Source organism: Azolla caroliniana, unplaced genomic scaffold (genome assembly GCF_043228905.1).
Source record: "Azolla caroliniana isolate FFs.n. ecotype wild unplaced genomic scaffold, voAzoCaro1.0.p SCAF_1, whole genome shotgun sequence".
NCBI lineage: Eukaryota > Viridiplantae > Streptophyta > Polypodiopsida > Salviniales > Salviniaceae > Azolla > Azolla caroliniana.
In genome coordinates this window covers 5,349,903-5,373,524 of record NW_028230436.1, presented here as the reverse complement: position 1 = coordinate 5,373,524, position 23,622 = coordinate 5,349,903, and the positions used below count along the sequence as shown (strand labels likewise).

The following is a 23,622-nucleotide window of genomic DNA, read 5'->3' as shown; positions in this document are numbered from 1 at the left end:
GAGGCAAGTTGCGATTTTGTCCTGCTTGAGAGAGAGAGAGAGAGAGAGAGAGAGAGAGAGAGAGAGAGAGAGATCGATCTAAAAGATGATCATTGAAATGTAAGAGGGGGATGGTTCAAATCCAAGGTTGTTGGTATGCATTCAATGCCATTCAACTTACCCTTCTTCAGATCAGATACAAGCTAATTACTACTGCCACTACCCAACACTTCTACTACCACTACTGCTATACATACTCCAAACCAAGCATAAAGAACACAAGGCAGTGAAAGAAAAGAAAAGAAAAGAAAGAAAGACGAATTGGGTGAAATTCAGCAGGAGTAGATTGATATGGGTTCTTCTTCTCCTTTGCCCATGTCCTGAAAAAACAAGAAAGAAGACCAATAACAAATACACAGCGGTCTCACACAGAGACTGGTATCCATGTATGTTAAACTTCTGTTGCTGTGGCTATGTCTTCTGCTCTCTGCAAGTGTTGGAAGCTCTGCTTTACTCTGCAATGTATATGATTCAGGTTAGTTGTATTCCTTCATGTTTGTTTAAAATGTAGGTTTTAAGGTTGGGGATTAGCGTTTAGGAGTCAGGGCTTATGGAAATTAGGGTTCCGTGGATTAGGGTCTATTGATTAGAGGGGATTATAGTTTGTGGATTAAGATTTTAGAGATTAAGGTTTCGGAATTAGGGATTACGGAACAGGGTTTAGGAACTTACAGTATCCTGTAGATCAATTTTTGGGGATTCAATTATATGGATTAAATGTATGGATTGAGGATGAGGGTTTATGAACCAGAGGTTGAGAATTAGGATCTGAGAGATTAGGATTTGGAAAATTAAGGTTCTGGCTTAGTGTTGGGTTAACGTTTACAGATTGTTGTTTGGGCAATTATGGGTCTACCAATTAGTGTTTGGAGAGTAGGTTTTGGGAACTAGAGTTCATTGATAAGATTTTATGATTCAGGCATTGCAGATAGGGTTTTCTGATTAGGGTTTCTTGCTGATGTTTTGGGATTAGAATTTGGGTATTATGGTCTGCAGGTTAAGGATCACTCAAATTGGAGTTGTGTTGATGCGATGAGCTGTCCTCTTGCTTTCATATTGGTTGAGAGATAATCATATAGGAGTATTCCAAATGCTTAAAAGAAGATTGAGTTAAAAATTGGCCTATAGCTCCTCTGTTTTCTTGGCTTGGGCAAAAGTTAAATTGAAGACATGAAAATAGAGTTAGATCTAGCACCTCTTTGTTGTTTTGAAACTTTGGGTTGGTCAGGGTATTCAGTTCAGTTCATGGTCAGGTTGGTTAGAGATGCTTAGAGATATAATTGAGTTTTACTTTTCTGGATGCTTTCAGATGGTAGTAAGTTGAAGAGTAATGAAAGACTAGATCCACCATGGTGGTGCAATAGTAATGGGTCTTTCAAGATATCTTTGTTTGGGTATGAAGATGTTGAGGAAAGGGTGGACATGGCGTCAATGTCCATGGATGCTAGTTTCATCTTATCAAGAAATATGTCTATTTCGGATGTCAATGAAGCACCATATCCAGCAATTTTAGTTTCTTTTGGTGGTGGTTTTCTTGCAACATGTGCCATGTTGTTTCCATGCCTCCAGAAGAAAAAGAAGACCAAGAGTTTTGTGTTGACAAGAGCAACAAGTGAGTAGCATTTCATGCCGATGCCTTTATGTTTTTCTTGCAATGTTTTTTTCTTATATGATTCTCTACCTTAAACCTTGAAGAGTAGAGACAGCAATTTATAAGTTAATAGCTGTAGTATTTTTTCTCTTAAAGTGTAATAGCTATCTAGTAATTTAAAAGGTTCTAGAGAGATACAGAAGAAAATCATTACATGCATAGTTGCCGCACCAACAGAAATGGTTGGAATTGGTAACTATGGGAACCCAATTTGAAAATATAGGGAATGAAACACAAACTTTGCAGATATATATATATATATATATATATGTGCGTGTGTGTGTGTTTACATATAAAACTTGTAACCCCTTTGAAATAAATACAGTTAAAGATTTGACACTTAATAACATGGAAATATATGTTAGAAACCAGTCGCAAAGAACACCGGCACAGACACACACAAAAAAGGAAGGAGGAGGGAGAGTTTAATCCGTCTATTATCTTAGCTGCTCTAACTTGAAATGTTAATGAGTACAGGCAGCTCGTTGTCGAGTTCTGGTGAAGAGAACTCTTTTAGTGCTTCTACTTCGAAGACTTTTAGCACCTCATCTTCACAGAAACACTTGCTAAAGCCACATGTTGGCACTGTCAATACTTTGACACCACGAGGAGGCAAGACTTTCACACTCTCAGAGCTCAGCAAAGCAACAAAAAAGTTCCATCCATCTTGTAAGATTGGTCAAGGAGGCTTTGGTATTGTCTATAAAGGAAAGCTTCAAGATGGCATGGTTGTGGCAATTAAAAGAGCCAAAAAGGTTTGTCTTTCATTATATTGGTTGATAAAGTGGTTTTCTTTTCTCTTGAGAAATTCATGCACTCTCACAAAGCAAAGATAATTTTTATGTGCACACATCTTTTATTACAGAAAATCTACGATTCACGCATTTCGACGGAGTTTGATAATGAGGTTGAAATGCTTCTGAGTATTGATCACCTTAACCTTGTTAAGATGATTGGTTATATGAACGAACATGATGAACGCATCCTAGTTGTGGAATATGTCCCCAATGGTAATTTAAGGCAACACCTTGATGGTATGTGCTGACCACTATTTTGTGTTACTACAAGCATTCATTTCTATATTTAGAAGGGGGGGTGATAAAACACCCAGTATACCCTTGGGTTTCACTTAGTCACCAGAATGCCCCAAAACTTTAATTTCTTTTTACAGTAATAATACACATCTCTTGTAGGAAACTTCGTAACTTTTTCTGTCAACATAGGTATGTGCTGATCACAATTTTGTGTTTTTACATGCATTCAGTCCCATATTTAGAGGGGGGGAGGGGAAAACTCCTATGGATTCGATTAGTTACCAAAATGCCCTTAAACTTTGAAAATTGTTCACCGTAATAGTGCACATCTCTTCTAGTAAACTTCATAACTTTTTCTGACAACTTAAGTATTCTTGTTAATATCCAACCAGCTAGGGCCACTGCTTTTCGGGTATTGTACCCTTACCATAATAGTTGTTACATTCCTAATATCCGACCTAATGTGAAATGCCTGTAATAAGATTTCAAGGTGTGAATGCACCATTAGTTGGAGCGAGGTCCTTAACTGCCCTCCAATAAAGGGTGCATTAATACAGTAGGTCTGATTTCTTATCATAAGTCTTTCATATTAAGGCTGGATATTTGCATATATACACACGTCAATATGTCTAGGGAAAGTCATAATTGTGGACTATTTTTTGCAGTAACATCCAGAAACTAACAATTGATATTTGTTTAGGCTTACATGGCATCACACTTGATCTATCAATGCGCCTTGATATTTGTATAGATGTCGCTCATGCACTAACGTACCTCCATATGTATGCAGGTGAGTTTAACATATTTATGCATGTACATTTGTTTAAGGTTTTTGAAGTATGGTGAACTTGTTTTTCATAATCGTGCACTAACAAAACACTCATTGTAACTAATTAAAACAAGCAGGGTACAGAAATAATGCCTCTGTTTTGTCTATGAAGAATATATGCATACATGCATTCCCACCTGCACGCTCAGACACGCATCATATTTTTTGTGGAAACCTGAATGCGGGGTTGTACAAAGTGCTGATTAGATACTGAAGTGCTTAGAAGCACACAAAGTAAAGAGAGAATGTATGAAGTGGGATGTCCACATCATGCACAATGTAAGAAGCTAGCTTTCTCCTTTAAAAATTCAACCAATTGGGAAGAATACCCTATAAGCATCTCCATATGAATACCCGTTTCTTAAATGGAATCCCAGAGCAGAATTTTTTGTGTAGATGGAATAGGTTTTGTGATGCCTGCTTCTATCGCAAGACTGTGATTTGTTAAGTGTCCCAAAGCATTTCCATGTTCTTGACATCACGAGGGTTGTAGCAACCTATGCATTACATGTATTTTAATCTTATCCATTAGAATATGAGTATTTATTGCCTTTGATCAAATCTGATCATGAATCTTGTAATCTCTGTCTAAAGAAGGCACAGGTACTTATGGGAGTACCAATTGTATGACTTCATTCCATATGGGTTGACAATGTGACTGAAGGCTACAATGACATGCTATGTCATTGAAGCTTAACGAGTTACCTTGTTCATTATTACATCTTGAATCAATTTCAGTCCCTACTTTGCTAAGAAAAAAGCTTTTCTAAGTTCTTGTTCACTCCACAACTAGCACAGGCTTGACCAAAGAAAGCAATGGGAACATTAGCTTATATGCCTTTTATGTAAAGTTTTGAGTAAACGTGAAACTGATAAATATGTTAGCATTAATATGAAGAAAAACATATTTTCTTTCGTGTTCAAGGTAAACCAATCATACATCGGGACGTGAAACCCTCAAATATCCTCTTGACTGAGAAGTTTCGGGCAAAGGTTGCTGATTTTGGGTACTCGCGGATGGGTCCGATAGAGATTGGTGAGACACATGTCTCCACTGAAGTGAAGGGAACAACAGGCTATCTAGATCCTGAATACTTGAAAACGTTCCGTCTTACAGAGAAGAGTGATGTTTATTCCTTTGGCATTTTGTTGATCGAAATCATAACCGGTAGGCGACCCATTGACGAGAAAAAGGACATGAAGGAGAAGGTTGCTTTAAGATGGGTAAGTTCATTGAGAGAGTTGAATGTCTATACATACAAAATAAAGTATCTATAGTATTGATATGTATGTATCTATCTCCAGAGGAATCCATCTGTCTATTGCAAGATGTCAAATTATCTGTGTATATATGTTATATTTATGCATGTGTGTCCAGTGGCTCTGTCGTCACTACATGTAATTTGAAAGCAGCACTGTTTCATCTTAAGATTTATGGCTTGTTTAAAGTAATCGAAATTACCGTACACTTTATTGATTACAAACCCACACAAAGATGTCACTATGACATTGTAGTGATCTACTAGGACTTTCCTTCGTGCGTGAAAATTACTAGCTTTCTTTGCTCCTACAATGGGGGGACAACCTCTCTTTCCACTTCTTCTGCATATCCATGTTTTTATCTATATGCATGTGTATGTATGTATGAATATATAAATGCATGAATTCTGTATATGTATGTGTGTATCTTTCTGTTTATCTATGTACCTATCTATGTATGGCTATTGGACACTTTGGAATTACTCGAATATTCCATATTGTATATTTCATAGATAAAATAAACATGCAAAACATTTCCATATTCCAATTGCAATTGAAACAGACTGATAAAGGCTATGTCCATACATGTATACATTGAGCAATATTTGAATCCCGCTATTTTCATCCAGGCATTCAGAAAGTTCTTGAGTGGGAAAATTATTGAGATACTTGACCCAAAGCTTGAGAGATCCAATGCATCTTGCAAGGTGGCTACAAGGATCTCAGAGCTCGCATTCCAGTGCACAGCCCCAACAAAGCTTGATCGACCAACGATGAAGGAGGTGGCAGAGGCCCTTTGGAATGTAAGAAAGGAATATATCTCCTTTCTAGAAGAGCAAAAAACTGCTCCAGCCAAAAAGCCTAAACCATAAATTGGGTTCATTCTTTACACGTCATAATCATTTCCTCTGCACACGATGGACAACTGTGTATTGTTGCTGGAATTAAATCATATAAATATATATATTCTTCATGGTCCTTCGGCATGGTGAATACAGCAATCATGTAAATGAACTCTGGTTCCGTCGTACACACGTCTTGTAGTTTCTTGGATGTTTTCTCAAAGAAGGCTAACAAGTAGCTAACATATACACACATATACATACATATATATTTATATATATATCATATTTCAAATATAATGTTTCTTTTTTAAGTGGCCTGGCTTCCACCTCTTTTGTGGTAGAGCTTGGGCATGCTCTTTGTAGAACATTGTCAAGATATTGTATAAGATACCATGGGATGTAATTTCTTTGGTCTCACAGGTCATTTTGATCTTTTGAAGACGTGAATATAACATTTCATTCCATTTCACAAAGTCTAACTTGCTCCAGAACATCTCCAGTTCATGCTTGTTGATATCATTTCTTAATTTGATATTGGTAAGGGCTTACGGACATCTAGTTAACAAAATGTTATTATGTGTGACATTAATTGCCTAACATTGCATGTGTTATGCATTTTCTCTTATTTGCAAATGTGATCTACCTAAAAACTAGTATCCTAAGGAATTTGTGTAAGGGAATTATATGCAGACAAGTTGTGCTCTGAAGGCTGATATGCATATTGTCACAAGAAAAACATCCAATTTTGTTAAGAAACATAAAAGCTAGAAGAGTGATGTATACAATATCCACCCTAATACACCCTCCATCCTACATTAGACTCCACTATTGAATATATACTGTAATCCGCCATACACAGTGTCATCACCACTAACCAAGCTCTTATCTACAACAAATTATTTTAGACATTATGGATGCACACCATGAGTTCGATTCTTTGAATATTGGATAACCAACATTTTCACGATTCAAATGCCATCAATTCTGGAGTAGCAGTCATAATAGGCAAAGTGGAAAATGATTACCAAATACAATCATTTCTAGGAGGCATATGAAACATTATTCACAGAGGCTTGAAGGTCATTATATGCCTACAAGGCACTATAGTAATATTCTGTATAGTTATGAAGCCAAGCTTCGCTGTATCATTGAATTCAAACTTAACATTTTCTTCTTCCGATGTAGAAGCCATGAGTTGCACTTTAGCAATCGTCATTTGACATCAACACCTGACTCAATAATCAGAGCGGAAAGAATGAGAAACAAAACCCATTACACCCTACCATAATATCTCACTGCATACTCAAATACATGGGAAGATATCAGTAAAGTTCAAGCAAATGCAAATCTTGTGTTAGAAACAATATAAGTACAAGCCTTAATCCATCCATTCATCGAACATATGATCAGGTTTCTAAAAAATCATCGATTGGTTAGTCAACTGTTTAAGTTAGTCAGAATCTATGCTGCTTGTTGAATTGACATTGATGATGGCCATACAAGATGCATCCACATCTCTATTATGCTAACAACGTTGCTGATTTTTATAACTCATGCATCAATTCTCTTGGGTTGATGAGCTATCCATGAGAGAGCAAATAAGGCAGAAAATGCTTATCAAGAAACTAGAAAGGGCAAAACGGTCCATACAGAGCTCATTAATATAATTACTTTGTCGAAAGGTTGGGGTTACATATGTACATAATATAAAAACCCACAATATTGCAATGTAAATTAATTTACGTGTCAGTAATATTAGAAACATTTCTCCCCTTTCATCTCCAAAGCATCCTTTTTAGAGTACATCTCCACTGTATCCCCTATGTAGCCACCTCTCTAATCTAAAGCAAATAATCATTGGGCACCTCACTTTACATTCAGAAAAAAATTCTAATCTCTTCATTTTCAAACATAGTATCTGTAGCAAAAACATTTCCGAGCATCGTGTAGGCCGAGGAATGATGTGGGTCTTGCTCAAAACAACAAGTTGCCACATATATCCCTCTCTCCACAGCTCCATGATTTCTACAAGCCCCTAAGAGAGAAAGCCATGGAAGAGTCAAGTTTTGAAATGGAATTTTCCAAAGCAAAGTCTGTGCCTCATCCAGTTGACCCGCTCGAGCAAGGATATCAACCATACAGAAGAAATGGTCCATGGTTTGCGAGACACAATCCCCTTTCATTGTTTCACATAAAATGCACTTAGCTTCATCGATCAACCCCGAATGACTACATGCCGAAAGGACTGATGTCAAGGCAATACTATCTGGAATAATGCCTTCCAACATCATCTGGTGTAGATAAGCCAATGCGTCGGCACCATGCCCACTTTGTGCAAACGATGAAACCAAAGCTGTCCATGAAACAACAGTTCGATCAGACAATTGATGGAAAACCCTCTCAGCATCTTGAAAGCTCCCACATTTACCATACATACTCATTAATGCATTTCCTAACATCACATCTCCCCCTAAACCAGATTCATCAATACACATATCAATAGCTCGTCCATCATGAAGAGATGTTAGGCTAGAACATGCCTCCAAAAGGCAAACGAATGTGATCATATTCGGTTTCACACCACATTCTTGCATCCCATGGAAGATATTGAGAGCTTCTTTGGGAGACCCATTTTGGGTACATGTAGTAATCATGTTACTCCATGAGACAACACTCTTTTCTTGCATCCCATAGAAAACAAACCTTGCCTCATTCATGCAGTGACAATTTCCATACAAGTTGACGAGACTCGTAGAAACTGCAGTATCCTTTTCATGACCTTTCTTCACTATATCTCCATGAATCGTTTGTCCTTCTGATAGAGAAAGAATAATAGTGCATGCATCGATCACAAACGCAAACGTTATGTTGTTGGGGTCAATGCCGTCGGCTTTCATCCTATAGAAGAGTTGTAAAGCCTCCCTTCCATGGCCGTTCCTTGAAAAAGCAGACAACATAGCTGTCCAGCAGACTATATTCCGTTTCGACATTCGTGAAAACACATATTTTGCATCATCAACACGATCGCATTCACCATACATGTTCACAAGGGCAGTGGACAAGACCACTCCAAGGTCCGAAACGAGATTTTCTCCTATCAATGCATGAATCACTCGTCCATCATCCAGTGCAAACACATTTGCACAAGCATCAAGAGCACAAATATAAGCAACCTTATCGGGTTTCATGCGCTTATTACAATGCATCAAATAGAACAAATGTAGAGATTCTTCTCCATCCCCACTTTGGGTATATGATGACATCATAGATGTCCAGGACACGACATCCTGCTGTGGCATGTGTGAGAAAACCCACGACGCACCGTAAATATCACCGTACTTAATACCATAGAAAGTGATCAGGGCATTTCCAACCATAACATCCTCATCAAACCCCAAACAAGCAACAAAACCATGGATTTCATAGCCTTTCCTGATCCCATGATAATGATGATGTTCACAGTCACGGTCAAGTGAGCAAGCGTCAAGGGCACTCACAAATGTGATGCCATTATATGAGATTCCATCATGATGCATGGACCAAAATAGCCGTAATGCATCATGATGAAGCCCATGTTTTATGCATGATGACATCATGGCATTCCATGTGACCACATCTCTACATGGCATATCATCAAAAATATCCCACGCTTTCTTCATCATACCATTCTCACTGTATACATTGATCATGATGTTCCATGAGTAGAGATTAGGGTTTACATTCTGCCGGTATATAAGTGTTTCTGCATCTTGGAGAGATCCGAAGTTCCCATAGACCTGAAGGAGACGATTCGAGAGGAAGATGTCATTTTCATAGCCATGGAAGAGAGCATTGTTATGCAAGATCCGAGCTTCCTGTATGCTTTTGCAGGTCTTTAAGGAGGTGATTAGGTCATCTCGAGCAGAAGACAGGATCGAAGTGGAGTATGGCCGGATCCCAGTGCAGAGCTTGCAAACTGCAGCCTTGATGCGAGCAAAGTGGAGTGCTCTCATATAAGGAGAGAGAGAGAGAGAGAGAGAGAGAGAGAGAGAGAGAGAGGTATGTATATGAAATGTGAAAATCTATACCTTTCTCGGGTTTTAGGTATTTGCAAAAATATAGCCCTCTCTTGATGAATAATTGTGATCTAGTAAACATTGTATCCAATTTTGACTAGAAAATAAATTTGGAATCAAAATATTTGAATGTATGTACATATATGGAACAATACCTAAATTGTTATGCCAAACTAACTGTGATTTAGCAAACATTTGTATCCAATTCTGATTAATAAATAAATTTGGAATCAAAACATTTGAATGTATATGGAGCAATACCTAAATTGTGATGATTCCCTCATGTGCTTGGTATAATTTTAATATACAAATAATGAGGTTTGTTCGAAGTATGTTTCTCACCAATATATGGAAAGTTGGGCTGAACACTTGTATCCTACACTTTGTGCACTTGCTATTCACACATGGCGCAAACATACCCCGTAGGCAATACCATGAACTTTTTTCTAGATGTCTTTTCAACTTGAAATGATTAATAGTGTTAACCATGAAAATTGTATTCCCATTGACAACAATTGTTGAATGTAACTAGGAATATCAAGTTAAACATGGTGGATGTGCTATGAACTCAGCGACAAGTTTATCTAGATTCATTGTGAACATGGACATGATGCACCCTTAAAGAAAGGTTCAATCAAGGGAGACATAGCATTAGAATTCTATCTTTGGGCTTGCCCCTCTTCCCAATGAATGGACACACTATTAAGTTGAATCTCTTTGCTAGAGTGTTCGTACATGATGTAATACACAATCAACTAGGAAATGGATGCCATCTATTTATCTATTCTTGATGAATACCGCAACCCAAGGTGGCTTTCAATGGGAAAACTTCCTCGAGAACGAACAAGTGATGCCCCTTCACAATCCAACATGATTGGATAAGTCATGGGCACCCATCTATCTATCCATTGTTGATAAATATTGCACCCAAGGTAGCTTTCAATGGGCAAACTTCCTTCGCAATCCAGCATGATTGGATAGGAAGTGGACACCACAAGTCTGTTAGCAAGAGGGAAGACATACAATGTGACTCTTAATGGATGGCGTTTTCTTGACATGCATTCCCTTCTTGATTACAAATAAGCTACCTTACATGTTTTTGAAGGTCAAGGCCTAATCATCCTTAGAGAGCTCGATAACAAAGTCATGTTGAACCACCTTTTCGGAGGTCAACAACAAAGGCATATTGATGCTCTTCAACACACGTTTGTTCCCTAGTGGATTGTGAATGCAAAGCCAAAACTAGCAAACTTGATTCGAAAAATTAAAATAACCCAAAAACATTCCCATGGGGACTAGGTGTTAGATTGTCAGTGTAAATCTAAGCCAAAGCTTGTTGGCATAATGGATCTCCAAAATGTATGGTTAGAAAGAACGTAGACACAAGATCAGTGTCCCTATTTCTTTCAAAACCCAAACTCTCTAGGCATCATGGCTCGACAATACGCCATACCGATCTCTCCATAGGTAGCTAGAACAAACCTTGATGAAATGGGTATCCCCACTTCTTTGATCACTAAAAATATATTCATAATGACATAATCTATAGAAAGTTTAAGCTAAGGCCGATTAAATGACTAATCCACAACATAAAAACATCATGAGTAGTAATTCACCTCCTTAATCACCATCTTTTAATTTTAATATTTTGCATTTCCTTTGTTTGCTCTATCGTACTCTTTTTTTTTTTTTTTGGGCACTTCGCATTTCGTTTGATTTTCTCCATTTTCTTATTCTTTCTTCTTCCTCCTCTATGCATTTACTTGATCAGTCTGTTTGTTGCTCTGTTTCTCTTTTTCCTTCGGTTATTTTCTTTCCTTTTTCTCCTTTTCTTTTCTACTTTTCTCTGTCCTAATGCTGCCCAGAGAAGATGATCCTAAGAAGGCTATGGATGACTCATCAACAAGAAAGAAACATCAGAATCTTCTCCACAGCTTGCATGGAAGCTCAAAGTCCAACATTATCAATGCAAACATTAGATTCTCTCACAAGTGTAGATGTGGATACATACGCATCTCTCCTAAAGGAATGCGGCTCTTCCCTACTAGATTGTAGAAGAATTCATGGTCATATAATCAAACATGGCCATGGATCCAATATGTTTTTAGGGTTTCTAATCCTTGAAATGTATGGAAAATGTGGGTCTCTTCACGATGCCATGGCATGGTTTTCTGAGATGCCACGACGCGACGTATGTACTTGGAATTACATGATAGGTCTACATTGTCGCCTTGGAAAAGGATCAGTTTCATTGGCATGTTTCGATCAAATGCTTCAAGAATGTGTTCTAGTTGATAAAGTCACATACATCACCATCATATCGGTATGTACTACATTGCCAAGTTCTCTTGTAGAAGGAAGAAGGATGAATGCTCGTGTCATTGGGGCGCGATATGAATCTCATGTTGTGATTGTGACCGCTTTGGTGAATCTTTATGGTAAGTGTGGAGATTTTAACCTTGCATCAGAGCTGTTTGACGGTATGTCAAAGAGAGATACGATCACATGGAATGCATTGATCTCAGGGTTCAAACAACATAAGCATGGGAGGGAGGTGTTACAACTATTCCACCAAATGAACATGGAAAGTATCCTCGCGTCTAGGGCTACCTTTGCATGCATATTTTCGTACCCAGGATCGCTCCGCAATGGCAAAAGAATGCACGTACACGCCACAGCATCTGAACTTGAATCTGAATTTGTCATTGCTAACGCACTTGTTAGAATGTATAGCCAATGGGGGAGCTTGAGCGACGCCCAAAGGTTGTTTGATGCTTTATCCCATTCAAATGTGGTTGCCTCAAATGCGATGATCTCGGCCTATGCTCATCATGGTTGCCTCAAAGAGGCCCTCAAACTCCTTGAAAGGATGCAATTTGGAGGTGTAAGTATAGACATGGTCACATACATGAGCATGCTCGATGTATGCGGTAGTCGGTCTGCCCTTCCCGAAGGTAGACAAATACATGCTTGTATCAAACAAAGTGGATATGGGGGAGAGGTTATTGTTGGGAATGCATTAGTTACCATGTACGGGAAGTGCCAAAGCTTACCTGATGCACTTAAAGTATTTGATGAGATGCTTGAAAAGGATGTAATCTCTTGGAATGCAATGATTTCAGTTTATGCTCAAAATGGAGGGGGTTGCAGAATGGCGTTATCTCTTTTCAACAGAATGACACAAGCCGGGATGATACCTAACAATGTCACATATGTTTGTGTGCTTGAATCGATTGCTAATAAAGAAGATCTGATCACTGCTCACTCTTTTTACTCTCATATTCTTCTTTCGGGTGGTTTCAGTTCAGATGTTATGGTAGCCACCACTCTTATTAACATGCATGGTAGGACAGGGAGCTTGGAAAATACATATGACATATTTGATCTGATTCCAGAGCCGAATGTCATATCATGGACGGCCATGATTTCAGCCCATTCCCTCCATCGACATGATCAAAAGTCGCTACAACTATTTGCCCAGATGTTGTTGCAAGGATCAATCCCAGATATGGTGACATATCTGAATGTAATTGTCTCCTGTACTAACCTAATGGCTTTATATGAGGGGAAGTTTGTGCATATCCGTCTAAATGAATGTGAATTTGCAACAGAATTACCCGTCGCTAATGCTCTTATGAACATGTATGGGAAATGTGGTGAGTTAGCAATTGGATGGTATCTCTTCAGTAGAATGCCAATACGTAACTTAGCCTCTTGGAATGTTATGATTGCTACATGTGCTCAACATGGCCTCAGGGCGGATTCTCAATGCCTCTTAAAGCAAATGGATGAAATAGAAATCATGCCTGACAAGGTCACCTTCATTACATATCTCTCAGCGTGTAGTCATATGGGTTCGGTTGAGGAAGCAATTTATTCTCTCTCTTACACCAATGTTGATGAGGTTGGTATGATTCCCACTCTTGAGCATTATGATTGCATTGTGGACATGTTTGGGAGGGTGGGACAGTTATATGAGGCCGAAAGCGTGATCAGCATTATGCCATTCCAACCGTCGGCACTATCGTGGATGACATTGCTCACGACATGTCGAAATTTACTCGATGCTGAACGAGGTGAAAGCTCTTTGAACCACATTGTGGAAGTCGATCCTTGTGACCATGTCCCGTATGTGATGATGGCGAACATTTATGCAGGTATTGGTAGGAATGAAGATGCTGCAACGATTCTGGCGTGCATGATGATGGATAAAGAGGATATTTTTTCTGAAGATAGTTCTACTCTTTACGAGCATTATAATGAGGAAAAAGAAGATCCAATAGCTGAACTTCTATGTCATGGATGAAGAAAAAAATAGTGCTGATTTCATGTAAATATATATTTGCAATTGATACAAAGATCAACAGCAATTCTTGTACCATCAGCAATTCTTCTTACACCAATCTGATCCCTTTGATAGTGTTGAAATTGTTGGGACACATGAAAATTGACATGTCTTGTCCTTGATACTCGTTTAGAACATCCATACAACCTTCCAAAGAGTCTTTAAAACCCATCCATATCAATCAGCATCATACAGGTCTAACTGTTAGATCTCAAATGAGTATTCTCCACATCCTGATAGACATTGTACTCCAACATTCGAAGATTAATGTTTGCATGTTCAACTCCAAACTTAGTTGTTACCAATTTTGACTACACAACAAAGAAAATTATTACTTGACACTCAACTATACATGGAGCTCTAGGCCATCAGTTTGGCCATGCCTGTGTGGGAAATTCTTGTTCCCTCTCTCTTTCTTGGAAGTGATACATTGTATTGTTGAGGGGAAACCTCAAAATTTGAAAACCCATGATGAATGTTACAAGAAAATGGCCACCTTGACAAGGTGACATCTTCTCACTAACTCCCTACGTGGGAAACCCTTTATCACATACCCCCATTCATTTGGATTCCATAGGCTATGCATATGTGTGACAATATTTATAAATGCATGCCACTTTAAATTAGAAGCATTCCTCCACATTCTAGAACTGGTGGATCAATGAGGTTACATTTGACATCAATGGTGCATTTTTCATGGAGGAGGAGGAATGTGCATGCGATTACATAAGAGAAAGCAAGAACAATGGAGAAAGTAGAGGTGGGTTATATTGATTCAAGTGGGGCATTTAAGGCAATTACAAGAGAGGTTTGAGGACATTTGTGAAGTGCTTTCCACAATTGTCTTTAGTAGGACAAAACTTCAAATTCACCTTCTCATTTGGACCAATGAGCTCTTGTATAAGTGGTGGTAGATCTCAATGAGCTTGGTCCACCTATGAAGCATGAGATTTGTTGCAACACTTGGACCAATACAATATTTTGGACCCATGGGTGAAACGAAATCTAGAGGCCGACCTCCTATACTTGAGATCTCTAGCCTAATTGAAATCACAGTATAGGAGGTCATATCAACTTTGCCCGAGCTTTTCTAAGAATCCCAACATCTAGGCTAATCCATCAGGATGGAATGTTTTAGGCATACTCTTAAGAACCAAAAACTAATTTCAATGGTTTTTGTTATAGTATGGAAACCAATTATCCTAAGACTTACTGCGGTAAAAAAAACCTACAACAAAATGATCAATCAATGTGACGTGGACAAAGCAACTTGGCTGCTTGATTAGTGATTGGCGTCATACAATTGACCAAAACATTGCACTCGTTCAAATGAAGGAAAGGCAAATATGCTTGAGCATGACAAAGATAGTCATGGCTCCAACAAAGAGCGTATGGAATACTGCTCCTACATAGATAGCAATCTAGATTCTTCATGTACTTTTGTAGAAGCTCTTTTTTTAACCAAGCCATGCCATTTGTGTAAGATGTCAATTACATGTTTAACTAATTGATTTACTAAGTGTTTTGATAGCTTCATTGTAATATTCCCTTATCTTGTTAATATATATATATATATATATATAATTGTTTTTGGTGTATACATTGCCACTCTTTATTTCTCTATCTCTTCTTAACTCCCACACACATGCATACTTAATCTACCTAGTGCATGTGGAACTACACATATAGTTTCTTAATTATTTATAGAGCATACTTATGTTGCCCCAAAGTGCATTGCACCAAGAGAATATCTTCATTCCAGTCAGACTTCTCTCTCCTTGCCAAAATCGTATGCCAAGGGGTTCAAACTACCATATACCCTATTGGTGGTGAACTAGGCAAGAGTTATTGTCAAGCACTCTCGAGATATTAACCTTAATCGTGCAAACTCTCGTCACCTCTCTTAATGACGTTAACCTCACAAAGAACCTCAATAATACCCTAATGGGCTTTCGCATTAAATACATATTATCGAAAACAGTAACCAAAAGATTACACATGTAAGCAATAACTATACCTCAATTAATACAATAGGAAGGAGTGATTAAGGGGGCTTAGACTAAAAGTCAAGAAGAGGAGCTAAAAAGTCACTTTTGTGACTTTTATAGCTCACCTACAAAAAGGTTGTCCCTTTTCACATCAAGGTGGCTATTTGGCCTAAAGAAGCTCTAGAGACAAAATTGTTCAATTCCTTTTTTCTTGGACTTGTACTTAGTTTCGTACCAACTCCAATGTCGATGTCTTCATGGAAACTACTACATACAAAAGGTAGTTAACAATATGTGTCATGTTGTATTGCCCAGACACGTATCACATAATAGTGACATTGTCAAGCATGAACATGGGAGGATTACGTTGCAAGACAATGACTATATGTTGGAAGTTTTAGAAGAGTATATGTGTCAAGTTGTGCCGGAACATGCATCACTTATAAGTGACCATGTTGTGATATAATGTGTTTCATTTTGGTAGGCCACCAAACAAGAAACTTTGGTATTAAGAATACTCTTTATGCATATGAGTCAATGTCATTGAGGACGTTACAACTCCCAAGACTTTAATATTTAGGCAAGGCAACAAGTTGCTCTTTAAAACCATGATTAAATAAAATGAACATTTGGTGTAAAAAGCCACTAGGGTTTTTGTCTTTTAGGTCTATTTATATTGTTTCTACCAAAATAAATTATTTAAATAATCTCTACACTTTTCATAGATGATGTGGCATACATTATGATTGAGGTCAAAGAATAAAATATTTCAAATAAATGAACAGCAAAGTACAATTTGCTCATGGTGATTGATTGTCCTTTGCTTGTCATGGTGAATTATTTCAACTCCTGTGGTGATCAAGACATATGATGGACAACTTGATTGTGTTCGATGCTAAGTTGAGTATTGTGGAGATGCTAATAACTTATAATTCATTGTTATATACACAACCAATGTGAATGTGTATCAATAAAAAGATATTAATAGCTATTAATAGCCCATCCATGGACACAACTTGTTTTGAGTTTACGCTATAATGAAAGGCTTGCAAGTATTTAATCTGAAAATGGCTTGCTTTTGGCACATCTTGAAGCAAACCATTTTTCAGATTAAATACTTGCACGCCATTCATTATAGCGTAAACTCAAAACTAACCCTTGAAATTTTAAAAATATGAAGTTGGTCGCTAATCAATCTAATTTAATGATAATCCCTCTTTTCAAAAATACCCCATTCACCCTTCTAATCAGAGCTCTTTCTCACTCTAAAATCACAATTATCTCCCTCCAATGTCACCACTTCCTCCATTCTAGGGAAAGTTGTCGATTTTAGAGAGAGAAAGGAGACTTTTTAACGTTATTAATGGCCAAAACCCCCCATATGACTCGTGAGACAAATGAGGATGGTTGTCACTACCAAAAATAAAACAAAAAGTTACAATAACTATAGCAACGAAATAGTAGAAGCATATGATGATCCCAAGGATAAGGATGATGAGGTCTCCCCAATCTAGTTAATGCATTTATGCCCAAACTAGTAAAATGACAAAATATTACCAAGCTCTATCTTGTAGTAACTAATACATGGGTATGTGTAGTGAGAAGATGATTCTATCCATAGGAGTGACACAAGATTTGCAATCATCAAGGTTGTCCTCATTTGAGCAACATAACAATATATAGATATGATTCCTTAATATGTTTACCATGGAGTATGGGAACCTTGTTAAGGCTCGAGATTGTTTCCTAGTTGCAATCATCTACTTGTGTTCAAGGTTGACATCGATGTGAGATACAACAATATCTTCCCATTTCATAGAATTAAGGTATATATTAATGCCCTTATATCTCAAGCAAGAATTCGACCAAACTGACACTAATCTCTAGAGTCCATAAGTGATCAAAAGGTGAGCCTTGCAAAGACCCATGTAATGTGTGTGTGCACTACTAATGTAACCTTGAGGTTACTATTTGCAATGTAATATTCTAGTTTTGACATTTTAGCATCTTCCCACTTCATCATTATTGCCTCAAGTAATCTATTCTGGAAGACCACATACTTCATAGCATCACCTAAGAGCTCCAATGTAGCTTTTACTTCCATCTTTTAAACCATTTCATAATGTCACGCACCTAGCTAGATAAGAGGATTTTTGCTCTTATCTATTTTAAATTGTGAATTGTGTATATTCCAAGCATGTTTTGTCAATCTATGAGTAGATATATTTTTTACTTTTGTGACATACTTGTATACACTTATATGGCTAACACTTCTATGGGTCAACCTCTTGTTTTTGATAACATAATAGGGTAGGATGAAATATCACACTAGTAGAGACGTGAGAGTCACCAAATTACTATTGAGCTTGTATAAAAAGTTATTTGAGGGGATTGACTTGTGCCATATTAACATGTCGTTGTCGTGCCTTTCGGCTCCGGATCGTTGCGTGAGTCGGGTGGGAACCGCCGAGGTTTTGGACTAGGAGGAGGAAGAATTTGAGGCTAATCTTGTGAATCCCACAAGTATTACATTAATCAATATTTATGTAAGAATATGAATTTAGATTGAAAGAGATAGATTATCTTAAACTTCGTGAATCCCACGAGTATATTTTATTGATTGTTGGTGTTTTAGGAAATATATCCAATTTCCCAAATATTTTTCACACACCTATTACATTGTGCTCCCCATCCTTATGTAGTGATGGGAGAGACTAAGCATAGCTACATGCTTTTTTTTTCTAATATGTTCATGCACACTAAATGTGCATGTGATGCTTTTCTAATCCTTGCTTTTATTTGCTAAATATAGTGCTCATGCACGCTAGATGTGCATGAGTCACTTTTTAGTCGCTTGCGTTTTTCTATAAAATATTCACGCACTCTAAAAATACATGATTTACCTTTTAATAAAGGTAGGCGCAAATAAAGCACTTATAGTTATTAAATCTATTTATAAAACACTAAAGATAAGGTAGCATAATGGTAAAGTTGAGGTTTGGCTACGTGGAGGTACAGGGTTCAAATCTTGCCCTATGCACGTGATAAATATCTTGATATATTATTTTATTTATTTATATGTAATTAAATCGGTTATATTATTTTTTACTTTTTCACGTAGTGTACGAAATACACTACGACATCGTTCTACCTATCTAGTCTTGCTTTGGATTTGGACCTAGGTCCTCCCTATGCATTGCCTATTCTACTTACCATGTCCTTTCTTGTTCATTACAATTTTCTTCATCAAAATGGCTTACCCGCAAAACAACCATGTCTACCCATTCTAACCTCTCTTATATCATTGCCTCCCTCTGTCGACCATAACAAAAGAATGCAGACTTACATAACTCCCTTCACCTTGTCCAAATTATTGGAATCTCAAACATATATTGATAATGCCAAAAGAATTGGACTTGTGGGCATTCTTCTTTGCGACAATGCATGGTTTGCACCACTACTTGAAACCTCTTCCCCTTCACTTCAAATCTCCTCATCTTCTATCATTCAACTTGAAGAAATCAAGCACAACCCTCAACAACCAAGCTCTAGTCCCTCAATGTTCTCGTCCCACTTCTATTATGCCTCTAAACTTTGCCACCCGTCATATGCCAACTAACAAGAGGAAGTCTTGATGGAAAAGCTCAAATGGAGACTCCCCCAATGACATATGAAAGATGCGCCTCAGTATGCCTAATCAACCCTCTCTCATTGAAGTTACCTCATATTAGGGATATATTATGTTAAACATCTCTTTGAAAGACAATTGAATAAGTGCCCAACATCATGAACCCGATGACTATTGATAGAACATGATTTAAATCGCTCACAAAAAAAATCATGTCGTTGTGCCCATAGCCTTTGTCTCTATTATTGAAAATCGAGGCACATTGAAAGAAGCTACCCAAACATGCAAACATAGGGTAGATAAACAAGGCAAAGCAAGCTAAATGCAAAACCAATCAAGCTCATTCAAGCTAAGATAAGTATATAAGGAAAGTAAATGTATTTGATAACTTTTGTTGATTTGTGGTAGAACAATCAATGGAACATGATTCAAATTGTCTACAAAAGCTAAAATCTCAAGTCATTGCGCCCATAACCTTTTCAATGTTATGGATAATCAAGGCACATTGCAAGAACCTAACCAAATAGGAATGTGACAAACATGTGGGTTTAGGGTAAGTAAACTAGGCAAGGAAATGGGGACATAAGTGCAAACCTAGACAAAACTAGGCAAGCCAAGCCATGAATACGATAACTTGTGTTGATTTGTGGTATGACAATCACCTCCAACAACCTTCAATTATTGATCACAAGAATTGTGAGAACGTACGTGTATAATTAATCCCATACTAATATTAGAACTTTGTATTAACTTCAATAATATTCCACATTTTTCCTTGCCTTTTATAATATTCTACATGTCAAATAGAGTGTATGGTTTGTGAGAAGCAGAGAGAGAGAGAGATATGAAATTGGGTTTTGAACCCAAGACACAGAGAGAGAGATATGAAATTGGGTTTTGAACCCAAGACACAATGCTTGTAATGTTATCGACTTACCACTAGGGTAAGCTAATTACAATAAATAAATAAATAAAAAGAGAGAGAGAGAGAGAGATTAACTATCTTCTAAGACCAAATTTGGCCCATGAGATGGAGAATCCCATTTCTTGTGGTGAGACTATATTAAATTGTATTAATTACATTACTTTTTTACTAGCGGTAGGATTTATAATTCTAAAAATTAGAAGGCTTGATACATTTCCTTGAGAACTATTGTGAGTCATAAGATATAATAACATAAAAGTCCAATGGGCAATGGATATGCCAGAAAAAATAAAGGTTTGGTTATGGCTTCTTAGCCACAAGGCAGTACTTGTAGGGGAGTGGTTGAGTTCCTGTGGTGGCGAGGCTAGCTGTAAGTTATGTGGACATGCTTTGGAATTAATCTCTCACTATTTTTGGAATTGTACAAAGGTGATTAACATTTGGAGTAGAAGCCTTCGAATCTTGGCAGCTTGTGGTGTGAATGGGAACGTTTTGTGGGGCTCCATACAAGGATTGTCCCTAAAAAACAATTAAACCCATAGGGACATGGATTTATAGTGTAGGGTGGTAGCGTGTTCCAATATGTTGGGGTGAGACTTGGCACAAATTCTGAATTTTTTTATGAGATTTGGCTTATGGTGGTGTGCATATCGGTCTAGCACATTTTGAGAAGTTTGTTTTTTAGCACCAAAAGCTCTCATGCGGGGGGAGTTAGGGGCCGTGTAAGTTTTTGTTTTTGTTTTTAATAGTTTTGGAGTTGCTCCTTTGAATTGTATATGTTGATCCCATTGTGGATTCGAGTAAACTCTGTTGTATTCTATTTGCTAACTAATGCGAAGTAGTGTTTTTTTTGGGGGGGGGAAACAGTAAAAGTCCACATTGTGAAACGTACTATAAATTCCAATGTCCATATGTATCATTATAAGACACCCTTTTAAAATGCATACCTATGTGTCTTGGACATATGGAACTGTAAATATGTTGACGCCTTCATAATTGAGTACTAAAGGGACTATAAAATACTATTGGAATTGTAGAATGAGATTATATTTGCATCAAAATGCTTATTGATGTGATGTATGTACAATGTAACTTTAATTTGAATGGAGTTAGATTCACCTCATCACAAATGTTTAATTATTATATGGTGTATAATGTATGCTAATAAAATTGACAACCTAAGTATTCTCCTTTTTTCTTCATTTTTTCAAAAGAACATATCTTTCCATAAGTTTTAAAAAGCATATCACCTACAAAATACAAAATAGATGGAAAGGAAGCGACTATCCTTACCAAGCCCATCTTGTGTAAGACAATGGCTAGCCATGAATCCTTGATTTGATAGATTTGATTGAGCACTTCCTCAAATTTCCCATTCTTAGCATATCCTGCAATCTGTGCATTACAAAGAGACATGTTCTTGGACTGAAAGCATGCTAAATACTATGTGTGCCTTGGCAAGTGACCCACATTTAACATACATATCTACTAATGTATTACCAATGAAATTAAGTATTGTCCTATTCTAAACATGGCAAGCAAATTATAGCCTTAGTTTCTAGAATGGTAATGGAATTATAGCCTCACTTTCTAATGACAAATTGTCTCATACTAGCCATGGTTAAATTTTGTCGTCTATGAGTTGTATCAATTCTTGTAATACAATAATAAATACCTTAAAATATAATAAGCATAACCTTGCTAGCCATATTACGATAATGAGGATTTGATGGCAAGGTAAACCCTTGGGGTAATAACATGAGACGACAGAAAGGTAATCCCACTAAGATAAAGTTCTTGCTCTTTAGGTTCCATAAGTCATTTTTGAACTCTTACACACGTTAAAAATTATTGTCACTGTCTCCATAGATTGTATTTGTGTAACAATGCAGCCTTTCGATGTCTATCTAGGTATTTACATAAGTCAACCTCTTCCTATTTCATCATCATGAAGTCCATTATTTAGCTTGCAAGGCAACAAGTTCACTATTTTTTTATTTTTTTATTTCCAAAAAACCACTACTTCGCATTAGTTAGCAAATAGAATACAACAAAGTTTATCCAAATCCATAATGGGATCAACATATACAACTTGGCGAAACAACTCCAAAACTATCAACCAAAAACAACAAAAAAACTCAACCAATCCTTAACTCAAGCAAAATTGAATTAAACCCTATTTTACCCCGACTCTACTACTCCCTGACACACGTTTCTGTCAGCTATACATACATAATTACATGTACAATATTGGGAGCCATCGGTGGAAACAACCACCTAGGTGCTTGGTAATTCCACTTAGGCCTCGATGAAGATTTGACTAGCATGGGAGAGCTACTCCATTTCAGCAAGAACTTTGACCTTGCCCTTTCTGCTTCTTCCAAATCCCCTTGAATCGAATCATATAGACCGCGCAACCAAGCCACAAGATCAAACCAGATATTTAACATCATCTCCCCGCATGAGATCTTTTGCTGCTGAAAAACAACCTTACAACACCTGATCCAGATGTGCCAGGCCGTCAAACACGCCACCATAAGCCAAATCTCCTCAAAAATTTCAGAATTTGTGCCTGGTCTCACCCCATCACATTGGAACATGCCACCGCCCTGCACTATAAATCCATGTCCTTGTGGGTTTAAGTGTTCGCCCCAACTTTCCCCTTTTAAGGACAACCCTTGTATTGAGCCCCACACAATGTTCCCTTTCACACCATAGGCTGCCACAATTCGAAGGCTTCTACACCAAATGCTAATCACCTCTGTACAATTCCAAAAATCTAGATAAAATTGAGTTTGTTATTTTATATAATTCCTATGGATCTATAACCTATGTATTCTACATAATTTAACTTTCTCAAATTTAATGATCTCCCTACTCACTTCCATCAACACATGCAAACACTTCTAAATATATTTTAGAGGGGAAGGGGGGATGTCTATTTGTGGGCAAATGGGTGATGAGCTTCTCACTTAATGTTTTTTATTTTGTGGCAAGATTTTTGTATGTTATCCTTCAAAACA

General features: G+C 37.4%; 3 protein-coding genes across 5 annotated transcripts; 2 read left to right on the top strand and 1 right to left on the bottom strand.

The window, feature by feature from the left end:
* Nucleotides 1-331: 331 nt before the first annotated feature.
* On the top strand, nt 332-6,131 carry LOC147868577 (calmodulin-binding receptor-like cytoplasmic kinase 2). Of its 3 annotated transcripts, none has more exons than XM_087321015.1 (7): nt 341-514; nt 1,349-1,655; nt 2,163-2,445; nt 2,556-2,724; nt 3,425-3,514; nt 4,479-4,777; nt 5,443-6,131. In XM_087321015.1, exons 1-7 carry the CDS (start codon nt 424-426, stop codon nt 5,683-5,685), a joined length of 1,482 nt encoding a protein of 493 aa, XP_087177141.1. In that variant the 5' UTR covers nt 341-423; the 3' UTR covers nt 5,686-6,131. The 3 variants fall into 3 exon arrangements, with proteins under 3 accessions (XP_087177157.1, XP_087177141.1, XP_087177149.1); XM_087321023.1 differs by having other exon boundaries at nt 346-514; nt 1,349-1,651; nt 2,168-2,445; XM_087321031.1 differs by lacking the exon at nt 3,425-3,514 and having other exon boundaries at nt 332-514.
* Nucleotides 6,132-6,550: 419 nt separating this feature from the next.
* On the bottom strand, nt 6,551-9,682 carry LOC147868576 (pentatricopeptide repeat-containing protein At5g39350-like). The gene has a single exon (XM_087321003.1). The coding sequence runs from the start codon at nt 9,648-9,650 to the stop codon at nt 7,536-7,538; it is 2,115 nt and encodes a 704-aa protein (XP_087177129.1). The 5' UTR covers nt 9,651-9,682; the 3' UTR covers nt 6,551-7,535.
* Nucleotides 9,683-11,401: 1,719 nt separating this feature from the next.
* Nucleotides 11,402-14,073, top strand: LOC147868575 (pentatricopeptide repeat-containing protein At2g33680-like). The gene has a single exon (XM_087320993.1). It carries the CDS (start codon nt 11,584-11,586, stop codon nt 14,017-14,019), a length of 2,436 nt encoding a protein of 811 aa, XP_087177119.1. The 5' UTR covers nt 11,402-11,583; the 3' UTR covers nt 14,020-14,073.
* The last annotated feature ends 9,549 nt before the right edge of the window (nt 14,074-23,622 follow it).